At 41.9% G+C, this 24,705-nt stretch overlaps 1 protein-coding gene across 9 annotated transcripts in view; it reads left to right on the plus strand.

Moving 5' to 3' along the window:
* The window catches only part of NRG1 (neuregulin 1), a 528,537-nt gene that overhangs the window by 266,115 nt on the left and 237,717 nt on the right, over nt 1–24,705 (plus strand). For 2 of the 9 annotated variants that reach the window (XM_081894107.1, XM_081894108.1), the window contains one exon: nt 3,548–3,609. The exons of the other annotated variants lie outside the window; for them this stretch is intronic. In XM_081894107.1, the coding sequence (XP_081750233.1) occupies nt 3,576–3,609 (34 nt within the window). In that variant the 5' untranslated portion in view covers nt 3,548–3,575. The remainder of the gene's footprint in view (nt 1–3,547; nt 3,610–24,705) is intronic. 9 annotated transcript variants of the gene reach the window in all.

Below are 24,705 nucleotides of genomic sequence, written 5' to 3' on the forward strand. Positions count from 1 at the left end.
TTTTGTCCATTCCATCATATTTCTAACGCACCCATTATATCTTTGTCTCTTGTTCTGCAGCACAAAATACTCACTTTACGCCCAGCTTGCCATAGAGGCTCCTAAGATTAGCATACAAACACTTATACATTGCATTGCCCCCTTAATGTCCTTTGTATGTGTATTTTCCCTGATGACCCTTTGGTCTCTTTATATGAAAAACAGCTGGTGCAAACATATTCTGAGTATTCCGAGAACAGTACAAGGAGTGGGGAGGGAGGATCTATAGACCTGTATGCATCTCTAACAGATGCACAGAGTGGTCTCTGAGGATTTCCCCATACTCTCTGGATTATCTCTCTTCTGACCTCCTGCATTGACTTCCATTACTTCATTTCCCTAAACAGACTTGTTTCTAATATTTTTACATATTCTTGAAGCAGAAATGATTTATAGGACATATAACAAGAGCTGTTCCATAGCAAATATTCACAATGGGTCCATTCTGCCCGTATAGTGGGTAAAAAATAAACAAACTACAGTATCATTTATTAGTGCAGTGCTCTATTTGAATAATTTGCAAACACCAGCTTTTTACTGCTTTTGCTCTTTAATTCATTCATAATTCTGCAATTTGGGAGGACCAAAGGCAGGTTATTAAATTCAACTAATACTAATTTAGAAAGAGTAAAATAAATCCAAATCAATAAATCCATGTAAAAAGACACTATGAAATGAATTGCGCTTGCTTTAAGTGTATGCACATGTGTGCAATTTTACATGGCTACTCAACTACCCTTTGGCTAAAAGAATTTGCTTCCAAGAATAAAACAATGCTTGAAATCATAAAGCGCTGTCTGTAACTTATGCCCAGAATTAGGTGACTTATTCAGATTTTATGGCTGAGTTGTCAAATCTTTGTCTTTAAAAGTGACCTTATTCCACATTTTGTATTAACTTTTCCAGTAGTGTTTCCCCCGTGATGAAACATGCCAACTAGATCACAGTTATGTGAAGATTTTATTCCCCGTTTTCTAGTTTGTGGGACAAATCCATATCTTTGAAAAGAAGAGTCGTGTTTCTGGTAACAAACTCCATTTTGCTAGCTGTCATTTCTTAAAGCACCAGTTTCCGACTGTATATTTTGTGACAATATTGTTATTATTATTATTTAATTTACAGTGAAGAATTGCCATTCCTTTAGGACTGCCAAGAACAGCTTGGAAACATGAACTGTAAGGTCTCAAATGCCCAAAGGCAGATAAAACACTCCAGCTGCTTGAGGTCCCTTTGCTCTAAACAAAATAGGCCCCTACACTCTACGCATGTGCCTTGTTTTCCCCACCTGCCATTATCCTATTGCAGCATTTGTCCCTTCCCCCACCCCTGTTTTTAGTCCCTTCTTCTACCTTCTGGCTTTTCTGTCCCTGTGTTGTCTTGATCTCTCCTATCTCCTACCTCCTCCTTAACCAAGAGCAGGTGTGGCATGGTGGATAGAGTGTTCCACTCAGGCCGGGGAGATGTTGGTCCAAATCTCTGCTCAGCCATGAAACTCACTGTGAAGTCATGGGCCACTTGCTGTCTCTCAGCCCAACCAACTCACAGCATCACTGTGTTTCACAGTTTCATAAAGGTGGCGGGTGCCCTGTATTATCTGGAGAAAAGCTGGAGAAAAACATGATAGATGGATGATGAAGAAGAAGAGTTTGGATTTGATATCCCGCCTTTCACTCCCTTTAAGGAGTCTCAAAGCGGCTAACATTCCCCTTTCCCTTCCTCCCCCACAACAAACACTCTGTGAGGTGAGTGGGGCTGAGAGACTTCAATTAAGTGTGACTTGTCCAAGGTCACCCAGCAGCTGCATGTGAAGGAGAGGACCTGGTTCCCCAGATTGCGAGGCTACCGCTCTTAACCACTACACCACACTGGCTCTATGATGGATGATGGATGATAGATAGATAGATAGATAGATAGACAGAGAGAGAGAGAGAGAGAGAGAGAGAGAGAGAGAGAGAGAGAGAGAGAGAGAGAGATGATAGATAGATAGATGATAGATAGATAGATGATAGATAGATATAGATAGATAGATAGATAGATAGATAGATAGATAGATAGATGATAGATAGATAGATAGATAGATGATAGATAGATAGATAGATAGATAGATGATAGATAGATAGATGATAGATAGATAGATAGATAGATAGATAGATAGATAGATAGATAGATAGATAGATAGATAGATAGATAGATAGATATAGATAGATGATAGATGATAGATAGATAGACCTCCTACTTCTTCCTCTTAATTTTGACCCCATGCTCTGGCCAGATTTGTTGAGCAGATTTGTTTAAAGCCAAACAAAACACAAGAACAAAACAAATGGCCCTATACTGTGTCACATCCCTGATGTCTCTGAAGCCACAATTACCTGCTCTGAATGACAGCAGTATATCAAGGCCATCCCGTGTACCTGGCTGGGGACTGACACATGATCTTTCTGCATGTGCTCCAGTGCTCAAATTACAAGTGGAGCAGAGGGGGCCTGGCCCCCATACCTTTTGCGATGGCGTCAAATTATTGTTCGTGCAAGGCCATAAATCAGCTAAAATCAGGAGAAGTTGGGGACGAGTATTAATTGTAGGATGCTTTCTTTAAAAAACAACGACAACCAAATGCAGCTGTGAAGAGTGCAATTTAGAGTGAAAAACCAATATGGGGAAGGGATTTTAACCTTTACCGCTCCAGGACTTTCCCCCTAAAACAAGCAAACAAACCCATGAAACTCCTCTGCAAAGGAGAAATGTGTGTTTTATTCTGGTGGGCTGGGGAGCAGGCTGAGAAGAGGCAAATTTTCTTTAGGAAAACTATCAAAGGGCTAAGAATCCCTTCTACAACTGGATTGGGCTGGAGTGGCAGGAAGGATAAAGTCCCAGAAGGGGAAATTTCATGCTACTGAGCATCATGTGTAATTTGGTCCTCAGGCAAAGAGGAAATATGAGAAAATCTGGTGAATTTTTTGGGGGGGAGTGAGGGAATATTTGAGCATTCAGTAAAGGAATGAGCAGAGAATTCCATGCACCCACATGCTCTCACTGAATTATCCGAAAACTCCCTCCAGAGTTCAGCTTGTCAGATACAGTTTTGTCATGTTCTGGTAGAAAATATTTACTTTTAGCCCAGTCTTGGTGCTATGCTTCCTGGGGTGAACATAATAGGAATTAATATCTTTCAGCTTCTGAACATGAGAAGAATGGTTCAGTGTTCCTTCTCATCACCGTATAGAATTTTATGTTCTGGAAGAAGTCACCTTTTGCCTGATCATGTGTATTTATCAGTTGAAGGTCCAGGACTGAAAAATAGAGTGTACCGTATTCAAGTAGTTCATTAACAGAGTTGTGCAAAACTACACAGAGAAATGTACTGGACTTTAATTATAACAAAACAAATGAAATTGTTGTGATTATGAAACATTTTTCATTCTTTACTATGGTGCAGTGCTGCCTGAGCACACATTTACCAAGCGTCTCATGTGGGGCTAACTCACTTTTCACCTTCCTTTTCAAGGCATATTGGAACATTGATAAGAAGCAAAATGCACAGTGAAGACAGAAGGAAACTCGATTCAAGTAGGTAGCCCTGTTGGTCTGCCTTAGTCAAAATAAATTAAAACAATTCTTTAAAAAGATAGTTAAAAAGACTCTTCTTAAATACCTAAGAACTGCCTTAAAAGAATCAAGTCTTCAAAAAAAGTTACCGTATATGATCTAAAAGTCTTTAAAAGAATCCTTCTAAAAGAATTTAAAAATTATAAAGTAGCACCTTAGAGACCAACTGAGTTGTTTTTGGTATAAGCTTTCATGTGCATGCACACTTCTTCAGATACTCTGAAACAGAAGTCATCAGACCCTTATAGAAGGAAACACGGTTATTAATAAACTAATAATATTTAGGACTTCCTGTTCCTCTTAGAAATTTGGCTGAAAAGCCATACATTTTTCAACTTCCCAACAAATTGTTTCTCTCTCTCATTATCTCACCATTACTCTTTTTCTTTGGCTGTATTATAACTATTGAATTCATTACCTGTTAGAAATTCAGGCTTCTCTTGCTCATCCTCCATTGTTTTTTTTTTAAGATTATGCTTTCCCTCTATAATACCTGTTTGCAGTTACACACTTTTTTCCTTTCAGTATTGACAGTTCTCTTTCTTGAATAATTTTGCTGCTTTCATTTCTTTTAAAACTTCCCTTAAACAGTTAACATACAACTATTTTATTTTTTTTGCTGTTGTGTACAGTGTGTAATTACTTAGGTGCTTAATAATAATTATCATCATCATCTTCAAACATTGCTGCAGCCAAGTGATTGGGGCAAAGAACGTCATTCCTAGTGAGAAGCTACAACAGCTGCTCCTACAAGGAGAGGAAGGAACTGAAACACAGCTTTATTCTTGTGGTCGCTTTCTGGGCATCTGAACATCCTTTAAATAAAGTGCCCTATCCCCATGGATTAGAAGCAGATGGAGCATGATCTGGCTGCACTGAGGCATTCTGCCCTGCTCTGAAATAATTGGGGTCTAAGGCACAGTTTAACTCACCTCTGCTGGGTGCATTTCCAGCCTATGACAGCGCAGAACAAAATCGTTGGAGTCGCACCAGTTTAGTACATAGTGGAAAACCACATCTCATTGCTCACCGATGAACAGACTAAACAGTGGTGAGTGATGCAATGAGGTGATATCCACAACTAGAAAAGACAATATACCATTTGGGTATTGTGCGACAAAGCTTGAATCTTCAAAAAAATCAAGACGTGTGCCAGAGAGTAGATGGAAGAACGGGTTACAAACTCCCTTCTACCTGCCAATTCCTCCCTCAGCTAGAACAGAAGTCAGCTTGGCAGAGGACTGTGTTTATGTGGGTGTGTTGAAAGGTGTAGGAATGGCCTTGGAGAAGGTGGGCATTGCCAGAGGAAAATCAGCGGCTACAGAATGGGTTAAGCCTTCCCTTCCACTTGCCACTTTCCCCTTGCAAATTATTGGGTGTGGGAACAGTTCCTGCATTGGTGGCTTCAGGTCTCAGCCAACAGTGAAATCCCATTAATCTTTATGGAGTAAATCATTTATTATTCTATATGTTTTTGTAATGTCCACAGATAAAGAAGACATTTTTATATACTGGACAAAAAAAACCCCTAAGGACTAAAACCCAAAATTTATCGCCCCCCCTTTGTTATGCTACACCTTTAAAATGAACAGTGAAATCTCATGGCTCATCAATAATTTTCAAGACTCTCAGTGGTTTTTTGTTTTTGTTTTTAACGGAACTGCTCTTGGTGTTATTTTGATTACAAAATAAGTTTATGTATTATTATTTTTTAATCTTCCTACGTACATATGGAATGAATGAATTCCTGCAGTAGGTGGAAGAATTCAGAAGCAGACTCTGAAACTGCAAATTATGGTGCACTTGTAATCTCTTGTTTGAGCCTGACAGTTTTACAGTTACCTGTCAGTACTTCCTTCATAAATGTTCATAAAAGTGCTCTTTTTATTGGGTTATGAAATGCGTTTTGAACGTTGGTTTTAACAGTGAATTACTATTTCAAACTGTGTCACAGTGACACAGTTACGGTGTCATTTGGCTGCTGTTTGCTTGTGAATATATCCATGATGCCCCAATCTGCTATGTCAGAGTGATGAAACACATACCAGCTGTTAGAAGAGATCCCTTCGAGATCAGATGTGAACCACGTTCCATGGGCACATACCCAGATCAAATTCAGGAAGGCAAAGAAAAATGTTGTTTTTTATATAATAATAATAATAATAATAATAATAATAATAATAATAATAATAATAATAAACTTCTTCATTTAGGAGGACACCAGGTCCTACCAGTAGGCAGAGTGAAGCAACTGCTTAACATAACAGACACTAGGCTGTTCCTCCTGATCGCCTTAGCCATTCTCCTCTTCGGAAGAACAGAGCTATATATGCAACGTGTCCTGTCCTCAGCCCCCTAAACCAAAAATGCTTCACAGGATGCGTTTGAGGATGGTATCCCATTGCTGAATCAAGAGTCAGCTGCCCGCTCAGTTATCTTCGGTACATGGATGGAGTGTGGGCACTATCCTGTCCTTTGCCTCAGCAAACATGCCTTGGGCTGGCCCTGCAGGACGTTATTACAGACCATCAATCATTTATACACAGATCATGGGAACTGACCATCTGGTGAATTTGGTCCCATTATTTGGGGTGGTTCAGAGTCTCTTATGGAAGCCAGGAATCTTGTTTTTCAATACACCAGGACTATGACTCTACAGAGGCTTCCAAGAATTAGTCAGTAGCTTTCCCCTGCTCAGTCACTATTATACATTCCAAGACAGTGTTTTCCCTAGGAATTAACACGGAAGTGTTTTTGAATCTTCAGAGAGGTGAGACCCTTTGCCCTTGGTGAATATGGACTCAGACTGTTCAGCAGCAGCACCACCATCATGACCAGTTAATTACATTTTAATTAACAACTACATTTACATTTTTGTTTTGCACACAGCTCTGTTAATGAATGTGGTTTCTTCTCATGCATCCATTCATTCTGGTCATTCATATAGTTCATTTATACAAATATAGTTCATCAGACAAAACTGCTCTCTTTTTATGCAGAGCACCTATTCTTCATTGTTCTTCCCCCATTCAGAGCTCTTTAGGTGTGCCAGAGTCTGAGTCCTGCACCAATGCCTTATCAACTTCCTACGTGGGGTTTATAGGCTTGTGGTGGAGTGCTGTGATTGGGTGCTAAGCTACACTATATCCTATATCCTATGCTTTGTTGTGATCAAATGGGCAGGGTGGTCATAATGACAGGGGCAGCTATTTTCTAATTTCCCCCCTCCCATTGCAACCAATGGAAATGAGATTCCTTGCACCAGGTCCACTATCAAAATGAGCAGAAATGTGATATGGGGAAGCACAGAATATGAGTAAGGCTTATGGGTTCTCTTCTCCCATGACTCAAGCCTTCTCTGGCTGTTCTGCCTGTCAAGATATGCCAGTGGAACAGCTACACCAGCAGAACATCTTCCACCAGCATATCGGTGGAGTGCCACCAGCATACTTGTCATGGCTTGGGTATTCTGCTAGTGTAATGAGGCTTCTGAAAAATCCCATAGTGTCTCAGAGGGAATTACTTAAGTATAGGATTGCCCTGTCAGTCTTGGTTAATTTGTGAACACATTAGGCACCTTCAATACTGTTTGTGTTCTTGAAAAGCTAACGAGGACAAATTAGTTTTTAATTCCTAGTAAATATGTATTTAATAGTCCATTAGCACTGCGTGAGTGTGCAATAAATGTTAGTATCCTTGCAAAGTAGTACTTAATAGCTGGCTTAAGCACAGGCTTCAAACCATACAAGCCATATTTTCCCATCAGGTAAGCAGAAAGGTACAAATAAAATGGGAAGGTATACATTCACTTAATTCATTCTCCGTGACAAGGAATGTTCATGTCCAGGTGACCACAGAGGCAAGCTTTTTGAGGTTCTTTTGTTTTCAGTCAGGCTATGTAACAAAGGTCCGTATAGTGAAAGCTATGGTTTTCCCAGTAGTGATGTATGGAAGTGACAGCTGGACCATAAAGAAGGATGATCGCCGAAGAACTGATGCTTTTGAATTATGGTGCTGGAGGAGACTCTTGAGAGTCCCATGGACTGCAAGAAGATCAAACCTATCCATTCTTAAGGAAATCAGCCCTGAGTGCTCACAGGAAGGACAGATCCTGAAGCTGAGGCTCCAATACTTTGGCCACCTTGTGAGAAGAGAAGACTCCCTGGAAAAGACCCTGATGTTGGGAAAGATGGAGGGCACAAGGAGAAGGGGACGACAGAGGACGAGATGGCTGGACAGTGTTCTCGAAGCTACCAGCATGAGTTTGACCAAACTGTGGGAGGCAGTGGAAGACAAGAGTGCCTGGCGTGCTCTGGTCCATGGGGTCACAAAGAGTCGGACACGACTAAACGACTAAACAACAACAACAACATGTAAGGGTAAGAAGGTTTCCCTAGGGAACTGAAGTGGGTAGGCAACTTCTAGCAGAAGCCAGATGAAGCTGCCTTTAACTGAGTCAGGCCATTGTCCATCTGGTTTGGCATTACAGTACTCCATTTGACTGAGATTGCACCGAACAGTATTTTCATGCTGTGTTGCCTGAAATCTTTTTCAACTGGAGATTGAATTTGGGATTAAGCTCTTGTGCCGTATCACCGAGCTATGGACTTTCTAAGAACTACCATTTCCTGGTCCCAGAGACTAAGTGGCAGCTGCTGCCCATAAATTTGGTGAGGTCCACATTCCATTAATCACCTCTGATTGGCTGATGTTGCTATATTGTGTAGCAAAGCAGCTATTATCAACGAAGTCCTCTGCAAGCTACAGCGAGTGGCTAGAAAAAGCTCTAGGTCAGAAAACTCCTGAGATCCTGGCAGCAAGAAGTAAAAGGAGAGGTCTTCTTTTTTCCTTTTTTTTTTTTTTAAGGGAATGGTGCGGTGGTAGTTATGAATCAGTGGCTCTTTATGAGAAACCTCTAACCTCACCTATGAAAGATTTATTTGCAGATTGTTAAAGAGATGTGCAGGACTTCAGTTTTATTAGGGCAAATTGTTTATTTTGGTCAACCACCAGACAGTTAGGCGGCACTATTTTTGCATATGTAAGTAAAATGTTTTGAAAAAGGGTTTTGACTTTGTTCTTATATAAACATCATATATATTCAGAGGCTGTCACCATTTGAGAGATTCTGAAACACAAATGCCATGGAGTGCCTTCCTTTTACTCCGCATTTTCAAAAACCTTTTTCAATAGTTCTGGAATATCTCCTCCCCTTCTATCTCGCATTCAAAATTGGGTTGTAAATAAAGTGTTGAACATTTGATGCCAGATACACACTTGTTTCATACACTTTCATATCACTTTATGGTTGATATAGACAGCTTTGAAATAGTCCTTGAAACTTTGCCTTTAACAGCAGCATAACATCCAGACTATGTTCAAGCAAATGTTCATATTTATTAACTCCATTCTGTGATCAGCATCACCTGAAATCAAGGAGAAAGCATGGCTGTGGAGCCCTCATGGACAACCTTCTAGTGGCTTCATGCTACTGCTGGGTTTAACCTGATATAAAAATGGGCATGGCCAGAAGCTAAAGCAGGGGGACCAATGGTTTGAAGGCTAGCTTTATGAAAGGAGCTATATGCCAGTCATGCAATAGCAGAGGTTTATATACATGTGTGTATACCCACTCACCCTCTAGCCTCCATTCAGGCAAGCAATAAGCATTACCACAGTTCAAGACCCTTTCCAGGTAGGGTAAAGCACTCTAGGCACAGAGCTGGGTTGATGAGGGGTGCAGAGTGGGGAGGAGGCAGGGTCAGGAGAAAGTCCTGAAGGTCAGATAAAGGCCTGAAGCATCACATTTGGGCTCATGGTGTGAAGATACAGGGGCCCGAGTTAAAGGCTCAAGAGCAGGTGGGCCTGAGACCCTACAATATTCATAGGCATTGTACCTCTGAATGCTGGAACGAAGAACATGGGATGATGATCGCCTCCATTGTCACCCTTAAGCTTCCAGATGTGTATTACCAGCTGCTGTTGGAGATGATAGTGATACTTCCTTATTTATTTCCTGTTCTTCTACTAAATATACACAGCATACCATATGATTAAGATAACAGCCATGTGATCTAAGCCTTGATAAAGCAGAAATACAATTAACAAAATTTATACAAGCTAGAACGACCAACTTGTAATATACTTTAAACAGACAAAAGCCAAATAGCAGGAAGGGTGAAACTGGCAACAGCCAAACTAAATGATGGACACCCAAAAATAGGTTTTGAGATGCTAGTTTCCCTCGTGACTAGAGAATACTTTAACAGCTAATGTGTGTGAGGTTACTGGCATTTTGGATGCAAAGAACATAATCAGTGGTTTCTTCAGGAAGTGTAAATTCCTGTCCTATGATACTGGAAAAGGGGACAGGGCTAATGGTCTTAAGGTACAAGAGGATAGATTTCTGTTGAAGGCTAGGAGAAACATTTAGTAGTTAGTGCAGTTCTACAATGAAATAAATTACCTGGGAAGCGGCTTTCCCTCACCAGAAGTATTGAAACAAAGGCCGATCATCCATCTTTTGAGAATGCTCTAACTTGGTCCTCAAGGCCCTCTCCAACTCTGTGATATCTATCACATCATGCCATACATTCTGAGTCATTATATGCAACAGTGAGGAGAGCATGAAGAGACAGGGAGCTGTTGCTTTCTGTCATAGCTTAAGTGTGCAGTAACATCTGGTTCCTCCACCCTGTATTTCTGCCTGTGTACATAAACTGTGTGTCAATGCACATCTAATGTAAGCCCAATTCATGTCCACCCCCAACCCAAGAACTGTGCTCATGCATGCAATACCATGCACAAGTGAATTGCACCTCTTCTGAGCTGAAACTCTAAAGCCATTCAGCAGCAAAATCAGAACTCTGGATTTCCTTGCAAGCACTCCAAAGACCCATAAACATGGTATTTTTTAATAGGTGTGGGAGGTGAAATGGGTTATGGGGGGAAATAAAGCCATGTTGCGCCAGTCTAAAATGAATGGTTAGGAGCAGTAGAAATATAATTATTATAGTTGCCTTTCACAATCTAGATGGTGCAGAGTTGCTTAATTATACCCAGCGAGAGTTTCCTTCAAATGATTGCTTTAAATGTCATCTTTAGCTGAGGAATGTTTTCTTTAACACCATCCCGACATAACACTACTCGTTTTGTGTTCTTGCCTCAGTGTCCCTAAACACCACTCCTCTTTCCCCCCCGCCACACTTTTATAAAAGTCCAGATTTCCCACATTGTTTTTCCACAAATAAGTGTAAGTGTAATTTTTCTCATGAGCCCATTACATATTTGCCAAAACTATTTTTATGTTGCTCTTGGGTGGTTATTTTGCCTGTAAGTTACATGTGGACTAAGAAAGCAATTGTTCTTAAACTGTAGTATTTTCAACAGTGCCTGGGCCTGGAAGAGTAATTATAGAGAACGAAACTGTAACTTTCTCAAATGTACGCAGCAGTAATAGAAACTCTTAAGGGCAGCCCTTTATACTTCTGGTGTTCTAAATCCTGGCCGCATAATACGGCAACTCCTGAGCATTCTTGAAATTCAATAGTTAGAAACAAGCAAGGATGCCTTCTGAGCCCTTTGTTTTGGATTTGCTTTTCATTTCTTCCACTTGAGCACCCAAGAGGCCCAAGTGCATGACATCTCGAGATTGTAGATACCTTTCCCACAGTGCTGTGGGGAATTCTCTGGTGCAAGCCTTGTTGAAATGAATGTTTGAAACACAAGTGCAGTGACAAAGTGTTTTGAGAAGTTGGCCTCTGGCCGAGTTCTCCAGACTCTCGTGTATACATTCCTTAAGACCCAAAGCCTAAATTTAGGCTGCAGACCTGTACACCCTTACTTGAGTGTAAGGCCCAGCCAGTGCATAAGGAGTTATTTCTGAATGAATGCACATAGGGCCAGGCAGTTATATGGACTCTCAGCTTGTGATATATATCCTGAACAATTGTCACTAGCCCTTAAATAGCGTCTTATGTCATAGCATTCCTTATTTCCAACTTCTGCCATGAAAAGGCTTGTTCTCCATTAAAGATGTGCAAATCCTCCAGTGATTGTTCTTGAATAGAGGTCTTTTACTTCCCTCTAATAATGGCTAAAGCTGCAATCCGAAGCTTTCTTAACTGGGAGTAAACCCCACTGAATTCATAAGATACCACCACACCCCTTGGAGCATCTCAGAAAATTCTAAATAGTTAAGGTGTATATGCATCTCTTGAGTGGACTCCTGAAGCACAACCAGAAAGCGGCTGCAACATGTCCCTCACATAATTATTTTTTGTCGTGAAAAATCTTTCATAGGAGATCTGATTCTCTGTTAGAGTTTTGCATGTAATAGAGAAGCCCTCTCACCAGGATAGTGTGTTATCAGAGCTTTTTAAAATTTATGTTTAATGCTTCATTTGCACCTTTCCACTGGTACATCCATTTACAGCAGACGTATAATAATTTATTTTTTTCAGAAGCTCAGCCATGTAGCTTCAAGCTCCCAGACCCTTTTCCTTCATAAACTTGTTTCAGGTTTAAAGGCAAAGGTAAAGGGACCCTTGATCATTAGGTCCAGTCGTGACTGACTCTGGGGTTGTGGCGCTCATCTCGCTTTATTGGCCGAGGGAGCCGGCATACAGCTTCCGGGTCATGTGGCCAGCATGACTAAGCCGCTTCTGTCGAACCAGAGCAGCGCATGGAAACGCTGTTTACCTTCCTGCCGGAGTGGTACCTATTTATCTACTTGCACTTTGACATGCTTTCGAACTGCTAGGTTGGCAGAAGCAGGGACCGAGCAACAGGAGCTCACCCCAACCTTCTGATCGGCAAGTCCTAGGCTCTGTGGTTTAACCCACAGCGCCACTCGCATCCTGTTTCAGGGTTACCCACTGCCATATTTCTTTTGCAGTTGGGAGGGTGGGGTGGGTGATTTTCATTGAAAGCACAGCGTAGGTGGGAAAGTGTTAAATCCCCCCCCCCCACATTTCATGGTCAAATGCTGATCACCTTCCTTCCCCTCCACTGTTATTTTTAAAAGGAAATAAAATTAGGGGACAAGACAAAGGAATATTTAAATGCAACCCACACATTTAATGAATCACCTGCTTTGACCCTGGGTTCTTTGGAGCTGTTTCGTACAGATCTGAATAACTGTATATATCGCTATTAGTTCATGAATGTTTCCCTCCACCCCTCAGGATCTATGACAATTAAAATGATAACATAAAATATGTCTGCTACTCTATTGGATAGGAAGTGACTGTTCTTTCCAGAATTACTATCCTTAGGGGATTTCAAATCTGCTACGGTGAGTCAGCCGCTGGTAATGACTAGCATGAATACAAGTTGTTTCACCAGTGACTGACAAGCAACCCATCTTGGCCTGTTCTGGCGCAATCCTCTTGCAAACTAGAATTTGAGTATAATTGTTTACATTATGAGCAATTATACGACTCATGTGCAACAGCATGTTTAGATGTCCACAAATATCCAGCAAAAATTTGCCTATTCTCAGTATCTCTTGTTACTCATAAGAGGCATTTAAGCAGAGGGTTCCCAGTTTATTAGGTTCATTGAGAACAAGAGTCAGAGGATGCACTAACCCACTTCCTTACATAAAAAGTGGATATAACACTGAAAATTAGAGAAATGTGTTTTTCTTCACTTTGGTCGCTCCCTTATATTAAAAATGCCAGTTTGTTATCTAATTGCACACATTCCAAATCTCAGTGGTATGACAACTAGGTCTGGCAGATATATGGTTTTCATATACCACCAGCTAAACACCACAATATGCTGATATATGACAGTGTCTGAAATAAGGATGGAGCAATGTACAGGCATTGGCTGGCTTCACAGTTTTCCCTGCATCTTTATTTTTGCATAACACACACACACACACATCATGATTCCCGACATATTATCAGGTCAGAAATTATGAAACCGCTATCACGATATGGACTTCAAACCAGTTTGGGATGATACAGTGGTACCTCAGGTTAAGTACTTAATCTGTTCCAGAGGTCCGTTCTTAACCTGAAACTATTCTTAACCTGGAGCACCACTTTAGCTAATGGGGCCTCCTGCTGCTGCCGCGCTGCTGGAGCATGATTTCTGTTCTCATCCTGAAGCAAAATTCTTAACCTGAAGCACAATTTCTGGGTTAGCGGAGTCTGTAACCTGAAGCGTATGTAACCTGAAGCGTATGTAACCTGAGGTACCACTGTATATCTATCACCCAGCCCTAACTGCAAGATTGGGTTTGGTCACTGTGTGGCACCTCAATTACTGTAAGCCAGGCATAGACGAACTCGGCCCTCCAGATGTTTTTTGGGACTACAATTCCCATCATCCCTGACCACTGGTCCTGTTAGCTAGGAATCATGGGAGTTGTAGTCCCAAAACCTCTGGAGGGCTGAGTTTGCCTATGCCTGCTGTAAGCAGATACTAACTGACCTGGCCACACCCAATTTATAGCTGGCTCGCTAATATTTCTGTCCTAACTGGATCTTTGCAACTTGTCCACTGATAGGGTCAAGTTAACCTAGCAGGACAAAATTCTGCTATATTACACCAGGGCTTTTAGTAACTTATAAATGGAACTGGCGCTATAACCCCTAAGTCTGGCATGAGGAGCAGTATTCCAGGGTATAGCCTGAAGGCATTATAGTGTACAAAACTTGCTGAAGCTAAGTGAATTTAACAGCGCATTCCTGCGCACATCTGTTCAGAGCTAAGTCCTGTCAAGTTCAGTGGGACTTACTTCCAGGAAAGAGTGTATTGGGGTTGCATACAGGCCGTGCATCCAAAGCACATGACTTCACCCAAGGAATTCTGGGAATGGTAATTTAAGGTTGCTGGAAATTGTAGCTCTGTGAGGAGTGAACTACAATACCCAGGATTCTCTGCGGGAAGTCATGTGCTTCAAATGTATGGTATGTATGTACAAAGAGCCTAAGTCTGGTCAGCTCTCAAATAGGAGATTAGGAAGGATGGGATTAGTGAAACAAGCACTATATATTTTGCATTCATGACGCGCATCAAATCTCAGCAGGGAGTCTGGCTGCATAAAACACATACACACACACACTTCCCTTCTGACTTCACCAGAATAGCATTGCCTCTGCACACTCTCATGTAGCTCTGATACTTTTTTCTGAAGTTGAGGCACAGAGGTTCTTTAATCCCATCTCTTACATCAAGAGAGGCTTTGAAAGGAGCAGGATCACCACCATCCTTTGTGCACCCCAGCTGTTTCCCATATACAAAGCAAGTATATCTGAAGGAGCGTCTCCACCCCCATCGTTCTACCCGGACAATGAGGTCCAGCACCGAGGGCCTTCTGGCGGTTCCCTCACTGCAAGAAGCCAAGTTACAGGGAACCAGGCAGAGGGCCTTCTCGGTAGTGGCGCCCGCCCTGTGGAATGCCCTCCCACCAGATGTCAAAGAGAACAACAACTAGCAGACTTTTAGAAGACATCTGAAGGCAGCAGCCCTGTTTAGGGAAGCTTTTAATGTTTGATGTATCACAGTATTTTAATCTTTTTTGGAAGCCGCCCAGAATGGCTGGGGAAGCCCAGCCAGATGGGCGGGGTATAAATAAATTATTATTATTATTATTATTATTATTATTATTATTATTATTATTATTACAGATACAGACATGGGGGTGCCTAGGTAACTTCTGGAGGGCACCAGGTTCTCCAGCCCTCTTCCTACCTCTGGGTTGAGGAGCCTGTGACCCTCCAGTTATTGTGGGGCCCTAACTTCTATCAGTCTCAGCCAACCTGGCCAATGGCCAGGGGTATTGGGAGGTGTAGTCCAGAAGCAGTTGGGGGCCCCTGTCCTACAGGCAAGCTTTTGCTGTTCATAGCATGAGAGAGGGAGTTAAAAAGTCCTTTGCCTGTGTCTCAGACTCAGCATGAGTGGGAGTGAGTCAGTAGGTGGAGCCAACGTTGCCAGCCCTCCAGCCTTTGTTCAGTCAAAACTATGTCCCCTGTTGAAAACTCATTGCCAGGAGTGAAATGAGTGAATGAGTGTATAAACCAGAAAAGAGGGTGGGGATATATGCCAGATGTCACAGCTCTAGACGCTACACAAGAATTTACAGGTACAAGAGGTCTGCACAGCTCAGGGTTGCTAGGATCCGTTGCCAAAAATCCAAGGCCCAGATCCACAAAAATAATGAGATAATTGAGCTGATGAATCAGACAGGTTTAGCTTGCATGGTTTTTCTAGAGAAGTAAAAGTTCAGTTTCTAAGCAATGCAACGATATACCTAGTTCATTTTTTTTTTTAAGAGTTAAGAAGTACACACCCATACATTAAAGTTTCTAGTGGATGGCCTTCTTGGCAGTGTTATCCCAAGTGGTGGAATTCTCTCCTCAAAGAGGTTTGCCTGGTGCCTGCCTTATTTTCATTTCAGTACCTCAGAACTTGTTGTTTCTGAGGGTATCTTCACCTAGTTAGATTTATATGCAGCTCCCAAGCAAATAAATGAGATTCCTATATCAACATGCAACCAAATAAACGAGTTAGAATCATAGAATCATAGAGTTGGAAGAGACCACAAGGGCCATCGAGTCCAACCCCCTGCCAAGCAGGAAACACCATCAGAGCACTCCTGACATATGGTTGTCAAGCCTCTGCTTAAAGATCTCCAAAGAAGGAGACTCCACCACACTCCTTGGCAGCAAATTCCACTGTCGAACAGCTCTTACTGTCAGGAAGTTCTTCCTAATGTTTAGGTGGAATCTTCTTTCTTGTAGTTTGGAACCATTGCTCCATGTCCGGTTCTCTGGAGCAGCAGAAAACAACCTTTCTCCCTCCTCTATGTGACATCCTTTTATATATTTGAAGATGGCTATCATATCACCCCTTAACCTCCTCTTCTCGAGGCTAAACATGCCCAGCTCCCTTAGCCGTTCCTCATAAGGCATCATTTCCAGGCCTTTGACCATTTTGGTTGCCCTCCTCTGGACACGTTCCAATTTGTCAGTGTCCTTCTTGAACTGTGGTGCCCAGAACTGGACACAGTACTCCAGGTAAGCAAATGAATGAGCTTTTCTCTATTTCACCATGCATATATGAAAAGTGAAGTATTATGGTCTTGATAAAACTAACCAATATATGCAATTAACCACTGAACATGGACACTGAACCACACATGACAGTTGTTGAACTTAAAGGTGGTGTCTATGTGCTAAGAAGTCACAATATGCACACTGGCCTGAAGGAAAACTATTAGTTTATTATGTTACTAATCTTGAAGCAGGGGGAGAAACACCCATGAGATCCTTAATAATTACCATCTGGAAGGCTGCAGGTGTTGGATGCTGGATTTAGTTTTCCAAAGCAGACAGAGACATTTCCTGAACATTGGAATCAGATCTTCAGCTGGTCTGAATCAAACCTGTTTCATTGACTTCAAAGGTGAAATGACTTAAGCTGAAGCTCTGTTGATCTAACCCAGTACAAGAGCTGGCCTGGGATCCACAGTTTCTTTTATGTTATGTGCAGCTCAGAAGGTCAAGCTTATTACAATGGTATTGGATGGGATCCCAATTTTTTTTGAAATGTGCTTCAAAAAAGATAAATGTGCTTCACCTTGCTCCGGGCCCTGAGCTCATACAAGCAATCAACCTGCTTCCTTTTCATAAGGATTACAATGTCAAAAATGGTGATTTATTTTTAAAAAAAATATAACTAAGGTGTCTTTTCCAGAAACATCTGGAACACACCACATTCTAGTTAGGGGAAGTATCAGTCTCTGGGTGTTGATAGCATGTACAAGCTGACATAAGACAAGTGCGAATGGGCCTCCGTTGACTACTTAACACGTTTTAATACATCTGTCTGCACCAATGGCTTTCCATGTATCTTCTAGTTTAGCAGGGACAACGCCCAAATAATATGAGTGGGTACAGCCCTTCTTGATCCTCCTGCCATATTTTGGAGTTGTCCTCTTCTCCTGAAGATTGTACCTGTCTTGGTTGTTCTTTCCAGGCCTTCATTCATGGTTTTTGTTTGTGTAACTATAGTACCATGCTGAAAAATATATAAAGTAAAAACATCCCCAAACGCTTGATTTTTTTTCTTTCAATTTTTTTATTTTATACCTTGAATTCCAGTAAGCACCATTTGCATAGCCATGGTGTTTTAATAGTAACATTAAAATAATAATAATACCTTTATTGTCATTGTACAACCTGTGCACAATGAAATTAAATGAGCCTCCTCCCCACCCCCCAACACTCTTATTGGATATTTGGTCCAGGTTGAATAATCCTGCTGTGAGGATTTTAATTGCTGGGAGCAGCCATCCACACAGTGGATTAAGTGGTTGAAAAATTAGGACAATATTTTGCTCAAGGCGGTAATAAAAACATGTCTGCTCTTTCTAAATATAGAAAGTCAAAAAGCAATTGAAGGGATTGCGTTTAGTAAATCAGGAGGGAAATTACATGCAGGCTCATATATAAGCTTTAGACTGAAAGAAATTAAGATACATATTTAAAAAAACTACTGGAGAAAATAGTTCTAATAATGGAAAAGCCAATTGTTCCTTCACATTCATATGATGCAACACCCAACTAAATTTTTATATAGCACTTAACATCACAATGTAGCACAGAGGTAGGTGTTTAAGTCAGTGGCTTTCAACCAGTGTTCCGTGGCAAACTGGGGTGCCTTGAATGATGGTCAGGGGTGCTGTGGGCAACACTGGCATCTGTCCCCCTTCCCTTCCTCCTCCGATGTCCTCTTGTGTCTCTGCCTCCCAAAGGTTTGCACAGCTGTTTGTTGCAGCAGTCCTGGCTACAAGCTCCCCAGGTGAATGGTGACTCTGGGACTGGCCAGGGGATGCTTTCCAGGCCCCTGTAGGGCGGTGTGAGGAGGCACCTCTCTTGGGGCAGAGGAGGCAGCTCAGAGACCACGGGTGGCAGCACCAGCTGCTCATAAGATTCCCAAGGAGAGGGGAGAGGAGAGGCAACTGAGAGAACACTCTACAAGTGAGGGTGTTTGAAAAAGGGGTGAGAGGCAAGGGGGGACATAACTGTTGACATTTCCATTCCACCTTAAGGAGCAGATGTCCCTATTTTCATGTTGGAGGATATGGTAGGATGTCCCTATTTTCTTCAGATAAATGTTGGAGGGTATGTGACCATGGAGTCTTCTTGAATGGAGCTCACAGTCTCTTTGCTACTCCCTGGGCCATTTAACTGCCATGCTGAGCTATGGTTGGCCACAGCTTGCAGCTAGTGAGCTTAACCATGAGGCCTTGGACAGACTAACACCCTTAGTGAAACCTTGCCTTACCTCAGCACAGCAGTAAACAGCAGAGGAGCAAAGTTGCTATGAGCACATTCCCCTCTCAAAGATGGCACATCCATGCCGTCATGGCACGCTACAGTTATCGAGTCATGCAAACTGCTCCCTGCTTCGCAATCCAAATAATCGCATCCCTTCTGTGTAGTGAAGGAGGCTTTTGACAAAAATCTTTACAAGTGGAATTGTAAATGATTTCCTTTCCACTAAAACAATAACTCTAGTGGGCAGTTTGTCGATGAGAAATCAGGAAACAGCCACTTAAGGCCGTAATTTCTTGAGTATTCTGTTCAGTTTGACTTGTCTGGCATGAGTTATTTTCTTGGTTAAATAAATAAGATGTAGATTGGTTTACGCATGATTTGCACTCACTGTGCTGCTAGAGACAGATAAGGGTTCATGTTTTATCTTCACATTAGAAGCATGTTTTATTCCTAGAAATATAATGTACATTAAAGTGTCAAGAGGGTGGCACTCCTAAAAAGCATGTAGGCTTGTTATGAAGTTTCTGAGAGATGGAGGAAGGAGGAGAAGATAAAATTGTTTTCACATGTCAGAACTTGTCACATTTACCCTGTAGTATTTTCCATTGATTTCAAAGGCCGTTGTTTCCAGTTAGCAAGTTTAGGATTGCAGCCTAATTCTTCTGCTGCCAAACAGTGCAATTTACTATGTCCAGAATTTTCTATAAGTAACTGTTTAAAAACATTGAATCAGTTTTGACTGTTGTGCTACCATTGCAAATTTGTGACAATATCCCACTTCACAAAGAGGAAAAGTAGTCAGGGATTATTTAATTTATGCACCTATAACACCACTGTGGAACAGCACAAAGTGTGGAACCAAGCAAAAGAGAAAGCACTAACTAGACACCATTTCTGTTTGTTCCTGACTTATAATAATAATAATGATATTAATAATAATAATAATAATAATAATAATAATAATAATAATAATAATAAATTTATTTATACCCCACCCAGCTGGCTGAGTTTCCCCAGCCACTCTGGGCAGCTCCCAATCAAGTGTTAAAAACAATACAAGCAATTTTAGAAAAGCAATTTGAAAATTCATGGGATCTGCCCCTGAGGTGATACAAAATTTTCTCCCAAAAGAATTCTCAAACAGATAAAGTCCCTCAAAAGAAGAGGAGTCTGAATGCTGCTGGGGGAGGGGGAGTCAGAAATGAATTCCCATAGCAAATTCCTGTGTCTTTCTAAGAAAGCCCACTGTACAATATTCGGCTCTAAAATGAAATTGGTTTGTGTACTGACTCCTTTTAAGCGTTAGGATATGACATTCTAATGCGTTTCTCAGATGTAGGTTTGAAAAGTGTGGTCATCTCAGGCCCAATGCTTTCTCATTCCCCAGTTAGCCTAAACAGCAAAGTGGCATTAAGTATGTTCACAGTAAAAGACCGACTGTGTCAAAAGCATTTTTCTTACTCAAATGCTGCCTTGGGATGGTTGTGAAAGTTTGACCTTTGTGTCCCCTCTGGAATGGAGCAGCTGTTGATTTAGAGCCCCCAAAATATGCACTTTGACACTTGTTCTGCTAATATGAGAACAGCTGAGAACTCACCCAGGAGTCAAAAAGAAGCCCAACCCACTTGGGCAAGAGTGCAAGCCCCATTGTAATGAATGGGATCTGTGCTAGAGTGAAAGTTTGCTCTTTGCATCTCTCATTCATTCCACTGTGTAGCCATGTTTGCGTGTTCATAGTCGTGAAGGTGGCACAAAACATTTTGCTGCTTTTATTTTAATGCAGCTTTTATATTAAATATATACTTTACCCTTCAGGGATATATTTTCACTCTTAATTGCTAAACTAACAGTTAATAAGAACTATTTGAACAGAGAAGGATAGCACAGGAAAACTGTCTAAAGGATTGTGCTACGCAGACACACTAGGCAACTGCTTCGGACAGCTCAGTTAAAAGGGTCTGTTAATGTCCTTTCAGGGACGCGGGTGGCGCTGTGGTCTAAACCACAGAGCCTAGGGCTTGCTGATCGGAAGGTCGGCAGTTCGAATCCCTGTGACGGGGTGAGCTCCCATTGTTCAGTCCCAGCTCCTGCCCATCTAGCAGTTCAAAAGCATGTCAAAGTGCAAGTAGATAAATAGGTACTGCTCCGGCGGGAAGGTAAACAGTGTTTCTGTGCACTGCTCTGGTTCTCCAGAAGTGACTTACTCATGCTGGGCACATGGCCCGGAGCTGTACACCGGCTCCCTCAGCCAATAAAGCAAGATGAGTGCCGCAACCCCAGAGTCGGTTACGACTGGACCTAACGGTCAGGGGTACCTTTACCTTTACCTAAAGTCCCTTCATGAACTGAGAGACTACTGCAGAATCCTCATTGTTGTCCCTGGAAGTGGGTGAAGAAAACTTGGAGCCAGCTTTGGGGATGTGCCCAGGGCTTGCATTATTTCCCAGGCTGGTGGAATTTGCTGTAATAAATGGCCCTTGACGTTAAAGCATAACCAAAATTAGAAAACTAGTGTCAGATGTGTACTCTTTTATAATTAACTCATCTGAGAATAGTGGCATGTGGCTGATTGCATCATTTTCACGTGGTAAAGCTTTTAATGATAAACTATCAAGACTTGATAAGTTATGCATGGAGCTGGTGTTAGGATGAATGCTGCTTCCTTGCTTGATCTTCACTTTTGTATCTCACTTCTTTTCTCATTTGACCTTTGGATAGGCATCAAATGTGCAGCTTGCATAAGACCAGTCTCTAAATAAACACTGAAATGTAAAGGCATGAGATACGGACAATGGAGAGGAGATTGACTGGAAAATTTAGAGAATGTTAGTCACCAAGCACTGTGGGACGGTTGTACTTCTTTTATAAATGTGTGCCTTCTTTTCTATAATATTTGAGGCCATTTAAGGGAGGACAAAATTCCTAATTCCAAGTATATAATTGTTGCTATAATGGGAATTATGCTCAGGAAGATGTTTAACTAAGAGAAACAGTGAAAAATCAGAACAGTTCTCTTTCTCTTAATTGAATTGCCGTGAGAAACAAAACTGGTTATTCCTAACGCTCCTAAAAGGAAATTAAACCACCACCGTTTGAAAGATAAATGCAACTCATTATGGTGATGGATGGAATAAGTATGGTTATTTAATGCTAGAACTCTGCAATAAAGGTTGTCACCTTTTTCTCCTGGACAGAAAGTCTGTGCATTAAACATCTGGATGGCAGGCAGACGATCACCAGACAAGGCCTTTTTAGCATGGAGATGTTTTAGAAATAACTTGGGAATTATTGATAAGAGTAATGGAAAACACTCCAAATATGGGATTCCTACTTCTTGTTAAAAGAAAAGCAGGCTGGGTGATACATGTAGATCCAGGCGGATCTCTATCCTTCTGTTTAGAATTGTACAATTGTAGAGTTGGAGAGGACCACAAGGTCCATCTAGTGCAACCCCCTGCAATGCAGGATTTTTTTGCGCAGTGTGAGGCTCAAACCCACAACCCTGAGATTACGAGTGTCATGCTCTACCAAGTGAGCTATCCCAGGGAATACTTTGCAAGGTCCTACATCTGCCATCTTCACAGTCCAAACAGTCATGCTTCCAATAAGAGCCTATAGCCCTTATCCTATGGAAAGCCCAAGAAGCAGCCAGCTGTGCTGATCCATATATGTACTGCTTTGCGGAGTGAGCGTGTGTGTGTGTGTGTGTGTGTGTGTGTGTGTGTGTGTGTGTTGGTGCCTGAAGCATCCCACCCATTCTGGGCTGTAGTAGAGTTGCTGCAGACTGAGACCTAATGGCTCATGGACTGGCACCATCGAATGGACTACAACTTTGAATAGCATCCAATGCTGTGTGTGTATAATTCTGCTTACACACTACAACTTCCATTTCCTCTCTTCTCCTTCTATGGCCCGGCCTCAAAATCTGCTCCGGGGGTGGGGGGGGAGAGAGATGCAGGGGAAAGGAGTTGAAAGTTCTGTTGTGCAAACTTACATCTGTTGTGCTGGGGAAACAGCAGCGCTGGATACAACCCGAAATGTTTGTAATTTGATTTATTCTGATTTGAAAAACCTAAGCAGCAGTAATTACTATGGAGAAAATGCTTTATGTGAACAAACTGTATCACGTTAATTCTGTAAATGCAATTCTGAAAGAATTTCATTAAACTAACAGCCAGGTGTGTTTCATTTGCATTTTGTTTTGTTTTGGGTTGTTGTTGTTTGTTTATCAGATGATGGGGGAGGAAAAAACAGACCTTAAAGAATAAGCAATGGGCTTAAGGACTTGCTTTTTTCCCTTAGATAAACATGGACATGAAATACACCAAATTAGTTCTTTTTTTCATCTTCGCCTCCCCCAACAGACATGCATGTATTTAATGCTCCATTTAGAGTAGGCGCTTTATTTGTCCAATATCAGTAGAAAACAATTTAATCTACAAAGTCTCACATGTATGTTCTGCTCGGGGCTTTGCAGTGGCATCTGGTTGACTGAGTGCTGGACTAGACACTTGGCCTGATCCTGCAGGGCTCTTAGGTTCTTAAAGAAACTTATTTCAACTCATAGCTAGTCATATGCTGCTGTGCAAGTGGACACTTAAGCATAAATCTTAGGCATAAGTCCCAACAGGATAACTATGAATGTGTAAGTGTAAATGTCAAAAAATAATAATAATAGTGATTGTTGATAGTTACCCACATTAAGGACAGTTAATGGCCCTTGGTTTATGACCATAACTTCATCTTAAATATGGCAGGGGTAAGTAGGGCATGACCTACATGTCCCTGCTCCAATTGGCCTAGAGTACAAGGCCAACACACTTGGAAGGTGCTGTGCGGCCGAGGTGGGTGGCACCGGGTTGCCGTCCCCTCCCTGGTTGCGCAGAATGATGGCGGCTTCCCTGGACCATCTGTGACCACGCCCTGTGGCAAACACACACACACCCCGTGTCCTAGGCGAGTGGACATTGCCTTTGGTTTCTGACCATAATTTCATCTGCATTTGCATCATTGGCTTGTATCTAATCTAAAGGTAAAGGGACCCCTGACTGTTAGGTCCAGTCATGGGCGACTCTGGGGTTGCGGCGCTCATCTCGCTTTATTGGCCGAGGGAGCCGGTGTACAGCTTCCGGGTTATGTGGCCAGCATGCCTAAGCCACTTCTGGTGAACCAGAGCAGCACACGAAAACGCCGTTTACCTTCCCGCCGGAGCGGTACCTATTTATCTACTTGCACTTTGATGTGCTTTCAAACTGCTAGATTGGCAGGAGCAGGGACTGAGGAACAGGAGCTCACCCCGTCGCGGGGATTCAAACCGCTGACCTTCTGATCAGCAAGCCCAAGGTTCTGTGGTTTAACCCACAGCGCCACCCGCCTGTCTGTATCTAATGTAGCACCAGGTAACTGTTACATCCGTGTAAGGATTTATGCTTGTGCAATGGGACACCTCCCCCTTGTGCCGTCTAAGTCCAGAGCAGATCTGTGGGGAGTGCAGGGGTGTGCATGGGGAAGAAGACAGAGTAAACTGCACTATTGGAAATCCTTGCGCTGCTGGGACATAATCTACTTTATCTACTTTGTAGATTATGACATTTACTTTGGTCAGCCTGGTAAGTCAAAACAAGCCCTGTTGTTCAATAATTCTTAAGATTTACTGGCCATTTTCAAGGCAAACCAAGTGCCATTGACAAAATCTCACCCCTATTTATTGCAAAGGAAAAGAAGGCAAATGTTCATAGGGAGACATGCATTATATCGTGCT

Source organism: Podarcis melisellensis, assembly GCF_964234715.1.
Source record: "Podarcis melisellensis genome assembly, chromosome: 17".
NCBI classification, from domain to species: domain Eukaryota; kingdom Metazoa; phylum Chordata; class Lepidosauria; order Squamata; family Lacertidae; genus Podarcis; species Podarcis melisellensis.